Source organism: Chroicocephalus ridibundus, chromosome Z (assembly GCF_963924245.1).
Source record: "Chroicocephalus ridibundus chromosome Z, bChrRid1.1, whole genome shotgun sequence".
Taxonomy (NCBI): Eukaryota; Metazoa; Chordata; class Aves; order Charadriiformes; family Laridae; genus Chroicocephalus; species Chroicocephalus ridibundus.
Window position 1 is genome coordinate 5,596,035 of NC_086316.1, and position 13,314 is coordinate 5,609,348.

At 43.5% G+C, this 13,314-nt stretch overlaps 1 protein-coding gene across 3 annotated transcripts in view; it reads right to left on the reverse strand.

Annotated features, from left to right (window-relative positions):
- RASA1 (RAS p21 protein activator 1) overlaps positions 1–13,103 on the reverse strand; it is a 61,887-nt gene extending 48,784 nt beyond the window's left edge. For all 3 annotated transcript variants that reach the window (XR_010069152.1, XM_063320884.1, XM_063320883.1), the window contains exon 1: positions 12,526–13,103. Coding sequence is in view for 2 of the 3 variants with exons in the window: in XM_063320884.1 (XP_063176954.1) it covers positions 12,526–12,959 (434 nt within the window). In the remaining variant the exon portion in view is untranslated. The remainder of the gene's footprint in view (positions 1–12,525) is intronic.
- Between the last annotated feature and the right edge of the window lie 211 nt (positions 13,104–13,314).

Consider the following 13,314-nt stretch of genomic DNA (forward strand, 5'->3'; position numbering starts at 1 on the left):
ACCTAAATTGTGACCTTTATTTTGCTTCTAAGAGAATACCAGTAATAGGCTTCCATGTTCCACAAACCAGTCAGAAGCTGTGCAAGAAAATACTCCCATCTGCCAGTTTAAATCAAAAGCAGCATGTTCGAAACTCCAACCCTATGTATCACAACCTTAATTACAGCAAACAGACAGAATGCAGACACAACAGTATCACAAACAGCTTATACATCCACAGAAGCAACATACAGCTGTGCAGGAGGATGGTCCCAGCTGACAGCAATAGGCCAAGTCATGAACCTCATGCAGTGAGCTGCGCTGCAGTTAGGGCTGTTACCTCTGCCTCACAAACAAGAGTTCCTCAATTTTCCCCCACTCCATGGAAGCTACTGGGTACCAGACACCCAGTCACACCAGCCTCATTAGGCCAAGCTAAAGCTTTCTACTGTGGGCAGGAATGCAACTACATCGCATCCCTCAGCAAGCTCACAGTGCGGTAGCAGGACTTCTGGCCTCCAACATGAACACACCACAAGGTCCATGGAAGGCACAGGCTGTTCACAAAGGGGCAGCAGATGGTGGATTTACCATCTGGAAGCAGGCAGCTGCTATTGTGTGTGGAAGCATGTCACATTGTTCAACCAAATCCTTTTATTTACATATTTCCTTTTTACACGTGGGAAAAGCAAATATTACGAAGCTTTGCTGTTCCACTAAAGGCTTCTGCTGTTCCAGTACGCTACGATTTTTCCTTAGGAACACAGTAGGCTAGGGAGGAGGGAACACAGGAGAAAGTGCCGAAGTGGAGTAAAAGTGTTTTTCACAAACTTAGTACAAATGTAGATGTCAGTAACAGCTGCAGACCTCTCTATCTCCGTCTAGAAAAAAGTTACGGTGCACAGGAAAAACAGTCCTCAAATGCCGTAACCAGTTCACTCAAAGCTCTTCTTAGTCATACCTTGCTGCTTCAACAAAACCCATACGAACAGAGAACTTCTAGGAGTCATGGTCAGAGCTCCCCTCCTATCAGTTCAGCCACTGATTTAGTACCTTCGACACGTTACAGATTCTTGTTATCACTGGCTGAGGCTAGATGAGCTCTGTTCCCGCTAGAAGCAAAAGAGAGCAGAGGTGATTACCTTGAACCGACAAAATCCTCAATTTCAAATGGCACGAAGAAATCTCAAGTACCGTTTCCTGAAGACAGAGGAGGGGAAAAAAAAGCAGCAAAAAATATCCTGTATTCTTAATCGTTTCTGCTTAACACCAACCACCCCTGCTCAAACTTTCCGTCTGAAGACTTGATGCTCCTACTCACTGTTCAAGTTTTGTTTCAGTCTTACAGCTTCTCTCAGCCTAAAATGCATTCTCAGTTTTACCATTTTTAACCAGACTCTGCCTTTTAACAATTTATCCCCCACCTCTGTTAAGATTTGTAAGGCTGCATTACTTCCTTTATGCACATTATTTGTAGAGCTTAAATTAAGTTTCACTCAGACTTTACTAAATTCACATCCTCCTTCTGTCTTGTTAGTTACTATTCAGTACTTCGCAATTTTTGACCAACTCTTTGCAGCTCTCCACATCAAAGAACTTCCTGCCAGAAAAAGCTCTGCAAATATGTATCAACTACTACACTGGATGCACCTTTAAGATAATGAAAAAAGAACTGAAAATAACTCAGAGCCAAGTAAGTGTTCTTTGTCCAGAATGCATGAAAATAAGTGTTACACACTATTCTAGGAAAGGGAGAGAGAGAGGGGGTTTTATCCCTTTTCTATCCCTATGCGTTTTTCTAAGAGTCGGTACAATGCAGACAAGCATACCCATGTAAGCCTAATGAAGAATAATTCTGCTTTTCTCATTTGACTGTTCCAAAACCCCATAGGAACAGCATGTGGGAAACTGAACCACCACGGCTCACTTTGAGACCAGGAACCAGCCAACTAACGTGGAAAGTGTCTACCATGGAGACTCCTCAGTACACCAGCTGTGCCAACCTGTTAACCGCAGGACTTGCACGCACCTCCAAAAGAAGCCATTAAAATGCTTTCAGCGGAGTCTACATCAACTCTGGGCTAGAACAAAACAGACAGACCAAAAACCTCAGTACGTCTTACAAAAAAGATTATGCAAAGATGAAAGAGCGAGATAAGCATACAGTCAAAGAGGAATACATTTAAATACATTCACTAAAGAAAGAAAGGTCCTAAAAGTTTCAGTTGCTGTAAAAAAAAATGCTATAAGCTTTAAAAGAGACAGAGATTGACAACAGCATAATATAGCCAAAAGATTTCTTCCAAACCTACCTGATACATATTTACTGAAAAGAAGACTGATTGCCTATCTAATTTTTGCAAATGCCACCAATAAGCAGGTAAAGTATAGCTAAACTGGCTGAAAAATAGCTCTTGAAAGAGCTTGCACTTTCTCACTGAAGGATTCTGGAACTCATTAAAGTTTTTAGTAAGAAACCTCCCATTTTTACATGCTTCCTACTTTTGCCCTCAGATCCAAAATACTCCTTTTTCGGTTTGAACCCAGAGTTAACTACTACAGAAACAATGTTAATACTGCTACACAAATCAGCAGATACTCTTTGGCGATAATTAAGGAATTTCTAAGATGTTGTTCATCTTCTCTGCCATTACCTTCATTACATGTACCAGAGGCTCCTTCACATTCCTCTTCCTCCTCGCACCTCACCCTCTCTAACCAAGCACAGGGTTCCGTTTTGTGCTCCACTCTCACCTCCCCTGGCAAGCTGGAATGCCTCTCAGAGAGGTGCATTGCGCCTATGGAGAGAGAACTGCCTCTATAAGGAGAAAACCCTGACAGCTATACACTACAAACCAAAAGACAGGTACAATGCCTGAATTAAAAGATGTCCAATACCTCCCACATGCACTCGGAAAAACAGTGGGGGAATACAACCTAGAGAGCATAATCCATACACAACAAATCCAACAGCGTGATGTTAAAGAATTGCGTGTACAAGAAAATAAAAAAACAACCCTGTTTCTAGACATGAATATAGAACAAGATGATTAGTACAGAGGCTTGGTAACATTTTGCTTTTGGAGGAATAAGGACTTTTCTGTAGCATCCCTTTTATTGCCAAGGAGTGGAAAGAACAAAAAGAAAATTTCTCCACAGATGCTTAGAAAGCACAAAAATCTATGCAAGAAAAAGTCTGGGGAAAATATGTGGTTTGAAAAAGACAATCCAAGCAATTACTTAATCTTTTGGATTAAGCAAGTATCCAAGCTTGAATCTTGTAATGTCTCCAGTGTTACTCTACTAACAGAGGGCAATATGAATAATTGTTTGATTTATGGTTACTCTCAAATTTTAGAGAAAGATGATGCAATTTATCTATAAAATAACCATACAAAACCCAATGAGCAAGCCTCAAGCAGAATATCCTTTCGTGCATGTCCTACATACAGGTGAACATTTACACACATATGCATAATTTTATGGAAAGCAAGAGGTGGACTTAAAATAACAAAAAGAGACCAACATTTTAGAAAAACCATATAGTTCCCGAGTTGATTATCAAGGGTTGGCTAAACCTAGGTGGTTTCTGGAAACTACTCTGGAAAAAAAAAGCAGCGTACTCTGCATGGGGAAGTTCATAGAAGAAACCCCTGTCCAAGTATCTCTAAGTAGCTATTAATAAGAAAATCATATATCCACCCCTGCTGAGCCAATGACAGTAATCGTTAAGAGAAAACTGTTAAGGTTTTAAATATTCCCATGCAGTTACATATTCAACTTCTTCAAATACAATTACATACCGCTAACATCTCAACACTAACATTAACTGGACAAACAGACTGGATGGGTGGTCTGCAAGATCAGTAGGAAATTGGCTCACGGGCCGTTCAGAGCGTGGTGATCAGTGGTCTGTACTCTGGCAGGCAGCCTGTCACAAATGGGGTCCCCCGGAGATCGACATTGGGTCCCATGGTGTTCACCATCTTCACGAATGAGCTGGGTAATGAGACTGAAAGCACCAAGTTTGCCGATGACACCAAAATGGATGGTGAGGTAGACATGCAGAGAGACCTGGGCAGGCTGGAAGAATGGGCTAGTAAGAACAGTATGAAGTTTAGCAAAGACAAGTGCAAGGTCCTGCATCTGAATCAGAATAACAAAAGAGCGCAGTCCAGGCTGGGATCTGTGTGGCTGGTGGGCGGTTGAGGGCGTTGAGCCTTGTTGAGGGGGACCTGGGGGTCCTGGTGGACAAGATGAACCTGAGTCAGCAGTGTGCTGCTGCAGCAACAACGGCAGTTTGGATCCTGGTCTGCATCTGCAGGACCACTGCTAGCAGAGATATAGAGACGTGATCATCCCACTCTACCCAGTGGTCAGGTCACATATAGAGTACTGTGTCTGCTTCTGGTCCCCACAATTCAAGATGTGGACAGACTGGAGACAGTCCAGAGGAGGGCCACGAGATGATGAGAGGGCTGGAGAACCTGCCCTATGAGGAAAGACTGAGTCAGGCCTCTTCCACCTGGAGAAAGCTTGGGGAGACCTCATCACAGAATTACAGTAGTTAAAATTTTTTTACCATTAGAAAAATCATTATCAGAACAACCTCCCCAGGGAGAGAGGAAAACCTCACTGGAGGTTTTGAAGATGCGGTTGGACAGGGTGCTAGATAATCTCAGCTACGCTCCCCTTCCCACAAAAGGTTGGACCAGATGATCTTTCAAGGTCCCTCCCACCTGTGCTCTTTTATGGTTCTATGATTCTATAGATTCCAACTCTGATGAAACTGTACACTTACAAAAAAATAAATTAGCACTTGAGAATGAATGACTATTACTATTTAAGTTTAACAAAAAAAGAAAATCTAACAAAAAGAACTGATTTGGTATGAAGTTGGCCTGAGAAGCAGCTGAAAATACCAAAACCTGAAGACGAAAACTACTTTTTTTTAGGGCATGATCATCACAAGAATCTTAACAGATATTGCTAACTTACCAGAACACTGACTGGGTACACTAAGTGTCCCGGAGACCTCGATACTCCATTCCTGAAATATGAATGGAGCTTTCAAGTTAATTTAGCAACATTGGTCTGTATATATTAATTTGCACATATTAATAATTTTAATAAAAACATGTCTTAGAAGGAAAAGGTAGATATTCCAAGCAAATTTATTACATATTTAAGCAGCACTGTTAGCTACCTTAGAAAAATTTATTTTTTTAAAAAGGAAAATTCTTGAGCTTTTACAGCAGAAATTACAAGATCTGCCAACATAGAAAATAATGATATGTTTACCAATCTAAGGATTTCCTGTATTTTTCCTTTAAAGTTTTCCCCATTAGCTGCTGCCTCTGACATTATTCCTGTCTACAACACTGATCCTCAACTACGAACAGCATGTTTACACATATACAGAATCACTTAAGTTGGAAGTGACCGCTGGGGATCATCCAGTTCAGCATTCCCCCACCACCCCACTCAAGCAGGGTTAGCTACAGCTGGTTGTTCAGGGACATGTTTGGTTGGGTAATAAACATCTTCAACAATCGACATTCCGCAACCTCTTCAGGCAACTTCTGCTACTGTTTGACCACCCCCACCATAAAAAACAGGAACTTTTTCATATTCAGATGGAATTTCAGGGTTTTTCATTTGTTTCCATTGCCTCTTGCCCTGTCACTGGAGACCACCGAGGGCAGTCTGGCTCCCTGATCTTCATTCCCTCACATCAAATATTTATACACATGGATAAGACCCAACACAGCCTCCTCTTCTCCAGGCTGAACAGTCGCAGCTCTCTCAGCCTCTCCTCATCTGACAGATGATCCAGTTCCTTCATCATCTTCGTGGCCCTGTACCGGCCCCACTTCAGTAAGCCCACGCCTCTCTTGTACTGGCAAGCCCAGCACTGAACACACATGTCTCACCAGTGTTGAAGGATCACCCTCCTTCAGCTGCTGGCAATGGTCCTCCCGACGCAGACCAAGATACTGGTAGCCTTCTTTGATATGGGGGTGCATTGCTGGCTTTGTCCACTGACAAACTGATGTCCTTCTGTGCAGAACTGCTGTTCAGCTGGTCAGCCCCGATCGGGTGCTTGGGGTTATTCCTCCCCTCTGCCAGAGCTTTGCATTTCCTTTGTTGAACTTCACGAGATCCCTCGCAGCCAATTCTCCAGCCTGCACAGGTCACTCTGGATGGCAGCGCACCCACTTGGTATTTCAGACGCTCCTCTCAGTTTTGCATTGTCTGCGAACTTGCTAAGGGTGCACTCTGTCCCAGCATCCAGGTCATTAATCAAAATGTTAAACAGCACTGGCCCCCGGGTACACTCTGGGGAACACCACCAGTGACTTGCCTCCACCTGGACTTTGTGCTGCTGATCACCACCTTCTGGAGCCAGCACTTGGGCCGGTTTTCAATCCACCTCACTGTCCATTTATCTAACCTGTACACTGCCAGCTTGTCTATGAGGAGACTCTGGGAGATGGTGTCAAAAGCCTTACTAAAGTTGAGGTAAACTCTCCCCCTTTCTCTCCAAAACAATGACCTCATTGTGGAAGGCTGTTAGGTTGGTTAAGCATGACTTCCCCTTCATAAATCCATGCTGACTGCTCCTCACCACCTTCAACACAAACCATAACTCAGAGATAGACTCATGCAAGAACAGAAACTGTCATCTGCTCCAGAGTGATAGAGCACATATTATATATAAAAATAAAAATACGAAATACTGCCTGCAGTCTTTACATAGTATATAAAACTTGTCACGCACTGGTAACATTTTATTGATACTGACCAAACTCCAGAGGAACACAGAATCATTTCACTGCAATACTCCTATGCAGCACAACGAGAATGTTAAACAAGATACCTTCTCTTCCCTCCTGCTGTGCCTACCAGCGACACAAATACCACGATTTTTTTTTTTGTTTGTTTTCTTAAAGGAGAAAGAAAGATAAGTGAGAAACTGGAAAACTACTATGGGAGTCCTATTAGCTGGATCAACAGATGGGGTCCTACACTGAGGAGCCCCATGTCCCCACTGGTAAAATTTTTGTTCTTCCCCACTCCGCAGCTGCAAAACATTAAGGCAAGAAAAGGTGAAGAAACACGGTACAAGATTATGCTTCCCAATAGAGCAGGCCAGTAGATGAAGTGCGTAAGTCCCACACTAAAGTTCTGGGAGTCAATATACACACAAAATAAAAATCTAGATAAAGTGCAGGTCAAGAGACTCTACTCACTGTTTAAACAACATGACATCATCTGATGTTAACTAGAAATATTGACTTAAATACTGAAAAATCCTCCTCAAACTTTTTCCGGCACCAAATGCTGTTCTACTTCTGGTTTTCTTCATCTGAAACTTTAATTTATATATGTACCTAACATACTCAGCTTGCTTACTGCTTCACTTCCTATATATGGCTAGGTACGATTTTGACCTGCTGCTTTTAACCATTCATTTAAAACAGCACTTCCAACACCACACACTCAGCCAGAACTAAAACCAGATTTATATTCAGCCCTATTTCATAAGTGGCCAAACCAGTACAATACTCATCAACTTTAGAAAAGTAAGGTGTTTCCCTTCAGTAGAGAACAGGAATTAGTAAAGAAATTCATTACCTAAAAAAGAAAAGTTTACCTGCTGACCATATTAATTGTTAAACAGAAAAGAAACCTCATACACTAGAATCAAGTTACACCACATTTAAACACTTTTTGTGTTTATACAGTACCTAACTGAACATGCCAATACTATTTCCCTGCAGTTTTCAGATTCATTCATCAGTATGGAAAAAAGTCCTCCGCCATTTTTCAGAAAAAAATTCCTTTTCATGAGTTACTGAAATAAACAAATGCTGCAAAACTCTGGACTTGCCACCTTCAACACTGACGTGAAGAAACTAGAACTTCACACTACACTCAGGCAGAAAAATGTTCTACTTTTATGCAATCCGTGCATATTTAATATTTCTCTATCCATCTCTCTATCTTCAGCTCTTTTTCTCACTGTTAAGTTGCCCCAACAGGCACCAAGAGTGACTGTAAGAATACATCTGCTTTGGCTAAGATCTGTCTTAACCAGATGGTATTTTGACAGCCTATTTCATTTTGTATGATTGATAGCTTTCAATTTCAACTGACTTCCATTTCAAACTGATAATCACTGCTCAAAAAACACCGTATGAAAATGTCAGTTTTGCTGAATATACTGGAATGGCTTCTGCCACCTTAATGCAACATTAGGACCTAAAATAATTTTGTCAACTAAGATTTTTAATCAAACACATAAATAACTGAACTATTCCACATACCGCTTGTTTACAACCGAATTAAATAGTATTAATTCATTAAATCTGAAGGCATTTTCTTAGACTATTTCAGCCTCTGTCAGTGAGCTTAGCAGGTGCGGTTGAAAGCACAGGAAAAAAAATGACAAAAACAAACACTGAGTTGCCCATTCTAGCATCCTGTGCCTCCCACCTAGCATTAAGCTACAATAGCAACATGCTACTGCTGTGCTCCAGAAAAATGAAAAACCACACACACGCACACAGAATAGAAAAGCCTTAAGTCAGTTTCACTCCAGATCAAAGAAGATAAAAACCAACCCTACTTGGGGATTTTGAGTTTGTGAATAAAGAGAACCTGTTACATGCTAACAATCTCCTCCCACTGCTAGAAAGTTAAAAAAAAAAACAACCAAACAAAAAAAACACACTAAGAGAAGACATATTCCCCTTTTCCTTACGTATGTGGAAAAGAGGAGAGGAAATCAAGTATATTAGGTGCTTGCTAGCAAAGACCAACACATCCTGACTACCTCGAATAAACTATATTTACAGCATCCTGATGGGAAGTGCAAAACTTGCATGTGCTTCACTTCCCATCTCTTCAGGTTAGTTACTGTGAAAGACAGAATGTCAACTACATGGTATTTAAAAACTAATTCATGTTTAAAAAAAAGTTTGGTCTGTAACACTTTTACAGCCTAACACTTGCAAACTGGGAACTCACTCAGATTATGTTTGTTTTGTATTTTGTTTTTTTTTTTTTAAATTTGCAAAACAAGTTAGGAGATGAAAACGTCAGAAATTTTTTTCAAAGCTTATGCAGAAAGCTCCATTTTATTTAGTACTTATAAGCCTTTTTATTTTACACTTATAAGTCTAATCTGCGATTGGAGTATGAATTTAGAAACACCAGCAGCAACTTTTACCAGGTATTTTTGTTTGGAGTCAGTAATCAGCCATTCCGTAAATCCTGAAGCGTGATGCATGTCCATGGGAAGGCAAAGAAGCCTAGTGAATCGTAGCTGTTACGAAAGAAGTAATGCCTCTTCATTCTTATGCAGGAGAACAGTAATTCTGTATCACATAAAGCAAGGCCAGGAGTGAAGAGCACTCTTAATTTTCTGATGTACACATAATATATTGTAAGCAATTAAGACAAAGAAACAAAACCATTTGACTGAATCCTGGAATTATCCATCAAGCCAACCCTGCATGCCTCCTACAAAAACTGAATGAATTAGAAGGAAGTGGGGAAGGGTGGAGCTGGCAGTGATATTTAAACAAATGGAACCGCAGTTTTGTAATCACATTCAACTGGAGAAATTTAATCCGAGTTTAAATTGCAAGATCAATTACTGCTCCTAAAGACTAAAGATAGATAATATTGATCTTTGTTTTTGGTAACAAACCAAGAATTCAACTCCATTGAAGCAGATGGTCTTACTACAAAGAAAGGGCACTTCCAAAATAAAACAGCAGGACCGAAAGGATACAATTTACTATCGACATATGGCAAATTTAAATGACTTAACCGGGAATGGTAAAAACTGACGCTGTATAAAATAGGTAAGAGATGAATGAAAGGGAAAAAGGCTTCTAATTATTTTAATCAGCCAACTTAAATTTTTTTAATGGAAAAGTCACACAACGTGGACACAATTACAAAGAAAAAGGATAAATATATGGAGGTATGGACTTCTGAATCTAATTTTTAAGTGTGTCTTATTTCTCAGATGTTTCCACATTAAAGAATCTTGAAGAGAAGAGCGTTTAACTACAGAGCTATGCCCTGGTCCTTTGCCTGAATAAGGTAAGTAGCCTTGTCAACCGAAACAAAATCAAGGCCTTTTCCCCTAGCATGTACTCCTTGTCAGAAATCTGACATCCTCTTTCATGAGAGTTAAACATGATGCTTGCACATGACCCGCAAGACAACATTCTGGCTGCAAAATCCACTCAGAACTGTTGATGTAGTAATAATTATTTAGAATTGAACAGGTGATTATTCACAAATAATTACCCCACTTTCTAAAAATATTTCATAAAAGCTTGCTTTTTGTCTTTTTCCTCAGTTCTCTGATGAATTTAACAGAAGCAGCAGTCTGATCTTTCAGAGAGAAAACCAGAAGAGCATAATTCTGTATCTCATCAGCTTGGCAGACAACACTGAAGAAGTAACTTTGCTTTTATGTGCTTCCATTTCCCTCCTTATTCTTTTGTCAAATCCACCTAATCCTATTTCTAGGCTGTTAGGGAAGTCTACAAGTTCAACACTATTCAAACACTGTCTTCACAAAACAAGGCCTTAATGTTTACAAACTTCCATAAGAAGTACAGAAATTAAAAGAATAAAGGATGACTAGGAAACTTGTCAAGGCTACAGACATTAATTTAAAAGAAATCCTATGATACATTTTATGTCCTCCTTGCAACTACAATGGCTCCTGAAATCTTGAAAGTACCTGAAATAGAGCAGAAGTTAAGTTTCTGACAGTGCAGTTATGACAGAATGTAAAAAGGAACACTAATTTAGAGGGGTTTCAGATTAACTTTCTGACCTATATCTTGACTATTTCTGCCACCTTGTACCTCGAAAGCCAGAACTGTCAACTATACTCACTGTAACTTCAGGAACAACATATTTCTAGATACCAATGAAAGTAATTTAAGCCTTGGAAGCAATTTCATTTGGGGGAGAGCAAGGTACCTCCTCGAGGGCTATTTTCTGTTCTAATACAAGCCTTGCAAGTGCTTTATGTAAACCTGCAGACTTTCTACAGTTAAATCCAAAGGTTTTGTTTAGACTACTTACTAATTACACAAACTGTATGTATCATTATCTGACCTTATATTTCACACAGTATAAACACAGAACTGGTCTGCCTCTGGTGCAAGATTCTTTCTATTACCAGCACTGCAGGAATCCTGATTAACCTAATGGATGGATAAGTATAATGAAACCTAACTGCAGGTTTACAGTTTCGTTTTTTCTCTCCAAACATAGCCTAATTAAAAACAACTTTATTTTAAATTGGTTGGGCAGCAAAGCAGTTAGACATTATTTAGGACAAGGGGTAATGGTTTTAAACTGTAAGAAGGCAGATTCAGACTAGGTATAAGGAAGATATTTTTTACAATGAGGATGGTGAGACACTGGCCCAGGTTGCCCAGAGAGGTGGGAGATGCCCCATCCCTGGAAACATCCCAGGTCAGGCTGGGCAGGGCTCTGAGCAACCTGATCTAGTTGGAGATGTCCCGGCTCACGGCAGGGGGGTGGACTACGTGGCCTTTAAAGGTCCCTTCCAACCCAAACCATTCTATTATTCTGTGATTCTATTTATAAAAATAACCTCTCTGCTAACACTATAAAGTACAGAATTAATTTTAATTCATTTTAAATAAACGTTTCAAGACTGCCTAAAGTTAAAAAAAAGACCAAACACGCGCACATTACTTTAGCTATGGTTGTATATGAAATGGAAAAGCTAAATACTACAAATATTTTTAGCAGAAAGCAATACAATACTAAATGACAATACGGCATAGAAATTACTTTATACCCTGGGCAGCATTTTTGTTAGCTTTTATTTAACATTTAAAAAAAAAAAAAAGTAGTTTATGGCTACACTGAGAAAGACCACAGCACTACCGGAGATTGGAAAAGTCTCCCCAACAGGTAGTTAAACCACAACCGGAATAGCTCACCCTTCCTGGCAGACTACAGTATGGCTGTGAAAACTTACGAAAAGAAAAAAACCCAACAGCAAAAAAAACCCAAGCCCCAACTAATTCTGCTCTGCCCTTCTTCCCCAGGAACTGACCCCAGTTATGACCGGAGTAACGCTTTCAGGGGAAGGGGAACTTCGCCTCCCTCCTGCCGCTGATCGCCCGGGAAGAGGGAAGGAAGGAGGAAGGGAAGGAAGGAAGGGAAGAAGGAGGGAGGAAAGCAGGCGGAGGAGCGCTGCCCCCCAGGCCGCCCCGGGGCTGCCGCGACCGGGCGCTCTCCCGGCGGAGCAGCCTTCCTGCTGGAGCGGAACCGGGGAACCTGGCGGGGGAGGGAACGGCGGTGGGGGGCCCGCAAAACTTCTGCGGGGCTTCCACACACGCTTTCCACCGGGCAAAGGTGGCGGCCCGCCGCTGCGGGTCCCCCCCCGGCCACCCCCCCGGGAGGCCGGTGGGGAAGGAACGGGGGGAGCGGCCGGGCGTGGCGGGCCCCGGCGGGGCGGCGGCTACTCACTGGTTGGTGGGGGGCGCGTTGAGCGGGATGGCCACCTCCTCCTCTTCGTACTCCGGCCCGTCCAGCGAGTCGCCTTCATCCACAGTGCCCAGTCCACCGGACAAGGGGGGCGGCGGCGGCGGCAGCGGGGGGAAGGCGGCGAGATCGGTCGCCCGGGCCGCCTCGGGTCCCGCCGCCGCCGGAGGGGCAGGCCCCGCGCCCAGCTCCAGGAGCCCCAGCACCGAGCACAAAGCCGGGCCACCCGAGGGGCCGGCGCCCGGGCTGCTGCCGCCGCCGGGGCTGCCGGAGCCATCTGAGAAGGGGCCCTGCGGCCCCGGCGCCCTGCCCCGGCACACGGTGGGGTACTGCCCCGGCTCCACGCCGCCGCCGGCTCCCGTCGCCCCGGCTGAGGTAACCGAGCCGCCCTCCTCACACCCGGCCTCGGCCGCCATCATGTTGAGCCTCGCCCCCCCCCCCCCACCCCGGGCCCCCCTCCGCCGGCCGCCGCCGCACGCCGGGGAGGTGGCGACAAAGGGGCCCCGGCCCCCCCCCCCCCCCGCCCCGCCCCGGCGGGGAGCGGAGCCGGGACGAGGGCAAAACTTCCCCGGCGGAGACGGGCTGTGAACAATACCCGGCTGGGCGGGGGCTGGGCGCGCAGCGCAGCTCCGCAGGGCCACGGCGGCGGCCGCCGGCGGAGCGGCGGCTGCGGCGACCTCACCCCGCCTCTTTCCCTCCCGCCGGCCGGCCCGGCGAGGCGCGGGAGCCAGACGGGCCGCGCCGCACCGCGCCTGCGCGCCAGCCTTCCCCCCT